A 4,334-nucleotide genomic window follows, 5' to 3' on the forward strand; every position below is an offset into this window, starting at 1 on the left:
GCCTGTAGTCCCAGCTACTCGGGAGGCTGAGGCAGGAGAATGGCGTAAACCCGGGAGGCAGAGCTTGCAGTGAGCTGAGATCCGGCCACAGCACTCTAGCCTGGGTGACAGAGCGAGACTCCATCTCAAAAAAAAAAAAAAAAAAAAAAGCACAAGCTAAAAGCGTAACATTTCTTGTATACAAGTACATCAAAGTCTAAATAATATAGTTTACAACCCAGAAGCGTTAAAGCAAAAAGCCTCCTTTTTGCATATCAATTTCACTATCTACAAATGCGTCACATTTGAAGATGACATATCTTCATCGCTGTAATCAGACATAAGCTGGAGGCAGGGGAATGGATTACAGAAGGAGACAGAAGACCCAACCTAAGAACGTAGAACACTACAGCCACACCTAAGCATTTACCTTTTGGGGGTCGAGAACAGAATCTTTGATAAGCAGCAATCACATCTGTCAAAAGAGAATTTCTGCTGGCCTTTGTTTGAGTTGTAACAAATCGGTAAAGCTGCAACATGACATAAAAATAAAAGCATGGTTATATCAAGATAAAAAACTTAAAAGAGCTTCATTTCCTGGTCATAAAGTCGACTAAAGGTCTCTCTCTTCCACAGGTGGTTATGAAGTAACAGAGAATGACTCCCTTAGTGAGGACCAGGGTTACCCAGCACTAGGCCAGTATTCCAGCAAAAGAACCAGGAGACACACATTAGTATCCAGAAAACAAGAATATCTCAAAGTCAGACATAATGTAGAATTGCAGTCCTATTATAATTATGTGACAACACATTCACTTTGATGATGTTTGTTTAATTTGTAGCATTCAAAAGACAAAACCTGCCCAGGTGCAGTGGCTCACACCTGTAATCCCAGTACACTGGGAGGCCGAGGCGGGTGCATCACAAGCTCAGGAGTTCAAGACCAGCCTGGCCAAGATGGTGAAACCCCATCTCTACTAAAAATACAAAAATTAGCTGGGCGCAGTGGCAGGCGCCTGTAATCCCAGCTACTTGGGAGGCCGAGGCAGGAGCACTGCTTGAACCCAGGAGGCAGAGTTTACAGTGAGCCGAGACTGCACCACTGCACTCTGGCCTGGGTGATGGAGTGAGATTCTATCTCAAAAAAATAAAAATAAAGTAATAGTTACAAAAATTACAAAACCAAATAAAACCACATCACACCCACTATAATCAAAAAGACAAGTGTGGGTGAGAATGTGGAGAAACTGGAGCCCTGTACACTGTGCTGGTGAGAACGTAAAATGGTGTAGCCACTTTGGAACAAACAGTTTGACAGATCCTCAGAATGGTAAATGTAGAGTTACCATATGACCCAGCAATGCCACCCCTACCCAAGGAAGGTGAAAACACATGTCCACACAAAAATATGCACACGAATGTTCACAGATGCCTTATTCATAACAGTCAAAAAGTAGGAACCACCCAAACGTTCACCCTCTGATGATGAACAGATAAATAAAATGTGGTATACCCATACAAGAGAATACCAGTCACTCAGACAGAGGAAGGAGGCACCGACACGGGGATGAACCCTGAAAACATTACATTAAGTGAAAGAAGGCAGACACAAAAGGTCACACATTACGATTCCATTTATATGAAACGTCCAGAATAGGCAAATCCATAGAGAAGTACATAGCAGTAATTGCCTAGAGCTGGGGGAATGGTTACAGAGAAATGCGAAGTGATCATTAATGGTCACAGGGCTTCTTTTTGGAGTGCTGAACATTTCTGGAATTGGGGACAGTGATGATGGTTGCCTAACTTTGTGAGTATGTTAAAAGTTAATGAACTGTACATTTAAGATGAAGAATGGTTTGTAAATAAAAATGTCAATAGAAAACAAAACAGAGGCCGGGCGCGGTGGCTCAAGCCTGTAATCCTAGCACTTTGGGAGGCCGAGACGGGCGGATCACGAGGTCAGGAGATCGAGACCATCCTGGCTATCATGGTGAAACCCCGTCTCTACTAAAAATACAAAAACGAGCCGGGCACGGTGGCGGGTGTCTGTAGTCCCAGCTACTCGGGAGGCTGAGGCAGGAGAATGGCGTAAACCCAGGAGGCGGAGCTTGCAGTGAGCTGAGATCCGGCCACTGCACTCCAGTCCGGGCGACAGAGCGAGACTCCGCCTCAAAAAAAAAAAAAAAAAAAGAAAACAAAACAGAATGAGATGATTTAACTTCAAATAAATACACAATTCTACACAGCAAAACAGGGCAGGAACACCAACACTGATTTTGTCTGAGTGCAATACTGGCCGGGGAGACTTTGGAGCTTATGTTGTGTTACACCCTGCCCGACCACTGGGAACACTTGGCCTATAAAATAACCACTGATAACAGATAAGAATGCAACATAAGAGTTTTTTCCAATGCCAAATCCATTAAGGGTGTAGATTAAAATGAAATGTTACTCAAGCTAGACAAGTCAACAACTCCAGCCCAGGTGCTGTCAAGCAGTGGGGTGTCCAAAGGGAAATCAGAACCAGTTCCCACCCCTAAGCACAGACACATAGGGAAGAAAGTCATGGGGACAAATCAGTTACACTATGGTGTAACAATGTAACCAAACAAAAGCTCTGAGTACAGGGAACAGGGGTGGCGCAGAGGTAATATGAAGGGGTCTTTATACTGCCACCTCTTAGTGTTAGTCCTTTCTGTTCCGCTATAACACAGTGTCTGAAGCTGGGCAATTTACAAAGAAAGGTTTATTTAGCTCACAGTTCTGCAAGACGGGAAGCATGAGAAACAGCGTGCTGGGCTTATGGTGAGGGTCACATGCTAAGTCAAATTACGGCAGGAGAAGGTGCCATCAAAATACGGTGGGAGAAGGTCAATGGCAAAGCGGCCACATGCCATGAGGGAGGAACTTCCACTTTATAACAACCTAAGGTCTCTGAAACTAAGCCAGTCTCACCACAGCTCACAGAACTCACTCACTACCTCCAGAATGGCACCAAGACACTCACCAGGGCTCCGCCCCCATGGCCCACACCTCCCACTGGGCCCCACCTCCCAATACCACCACCATGGGGGAACACAACATGAGTTTTGGTGAGGCCAAACTCAAACCACAGTACCATATAACGCAAGTTTTTATCACCACAAAGTTTAGTACAGAACTGGACACTGTGCACACTCCATAAATACTGACTGAGGAGCCCTTTTCAGGCTCTATTTTCAAATTGTGCTGACATGGAATATCCCTAGCAATAATTCGTGACTGAATTTAACACTGAGGTTGTATTCTATGAAGAAATCATCAATGAAACGTCTTCTCCTCTGCATATCTAATCCAAGCTCTGCGTGTCTCTCATTCAAGGAATAATGTAAGAGATACTAATTCACAAAACTTAAGTTGAGTGCTCCGCATTTTGGAGAATTAGCCTTTATGTTTGACAACACGAGCACTTTTCAGTTGCTTCATCATCAGCCTTATTCCTCCGGGCGTAATACCTGAGAACTCATCTCTCCACACATCAGAATCTCTTCCCCAGGAACCTCACCGTGAAAGCAGTACTTCTGTCTCTGATCTTTAATGGTAGCAGGAACAGAAAGGAAAACCTGTCCTGTCAGACTCCCTCACAGCACAGTAATGCCCAGGTGTCACCAGGCAAATCTTCAGAGTACCGAAGAGTACCTATCAGGACTGCCCCTGCCTCCCCTAACAAATTAATCAGCTACAGCTGTCAGCACAGAGCACTTCCTTATATATCAGCATCTGAGTGACATTTACAGGGACAATAGTGTCACTCAGAAGGAAGGCCTCTGGGTAACACTTCTGACATAAAACTGCAAGCTCACAACGCAGATCCCTACTAGAACTGTATGTCTGAGTCCAATACTCATAAGCAGCAAAAGAAAAGGGGTCAGGCCAGGCGGGGGTGGTTCCTAGCACTTTGGGAGGCCAAGTGGATCGCCTGAGGTCAGGAGTTTGAGATCAGCCTGGCCAACATGGTGAAACACCATCTTTACTAAAAATACAAAATGTAGCCGGGCATAGTGGTGGGCACCTGTAATCCCAGCTACTCGGGAGGCTGAGGCAGGAGAATCGCTTGAACTCTGGAGGCAGAGGTTGCAGTGACCTGAGATCACGCCACTGCACTCCAGTCTGGGCAAGACCCAGACTCAAAAAAAAAAAAAAAAAAAAAAAAAGAAAAAAAAGAAAAAAAAAGAAAAGGGATCAGAGCTTGGTAAAACAGGGAAATGGATACAATGGTGGGCAGTGTGGCCTGACCACAGTGAAGAAACTGATCTAAGACTGGCAAGGGAGTCTCAAAGAGTAAAAGTCATGAATGCAGGCACTATTGTTCC

General features: G+C 44.8%; 1 protein-coding gene across 1 annotated transcript in view; it reads right to left on the minus strand.

Annotated features, from left to right (window-relative positions):
- Window positions 1-518, minus strand: part of AFG3L2 (AFG3-like AAA ATPase 2) — a 43,797-nt gene extending 43,279 nt beyond the window's left edge. The window contains exon 1 of the mRNA XM_011936661.1: window positions 410-518. Coding sequence (XP_011792051.1) covers window positions 410-518 — 109 coding nt within the window. The remainder of the gene's footprint in view (window positions 1-409) is intronic.
- Between the last annotated feature and the right edge of the window lie 3,816 nt (window positions 519-4,334).

The sequence above is a fragment of the Colobus angolensis genome, unplaced genomic scaffold (genome assembly GCF_000951035.1).
Source record: "Colobus angolensis palliatus isolate OR3802 unplaced genomic scaffold, Cang.pa_1.0 Scaffold155, whole genome shotgun sequence".
In the NCBI taxonomy this organism is placed as follows: domain Eukaryota; kingdom Metazoa; phylum Chordata; class Mammalia; order Primates; family Cercopithecidae; genus Colobus; species Colobus angolensis.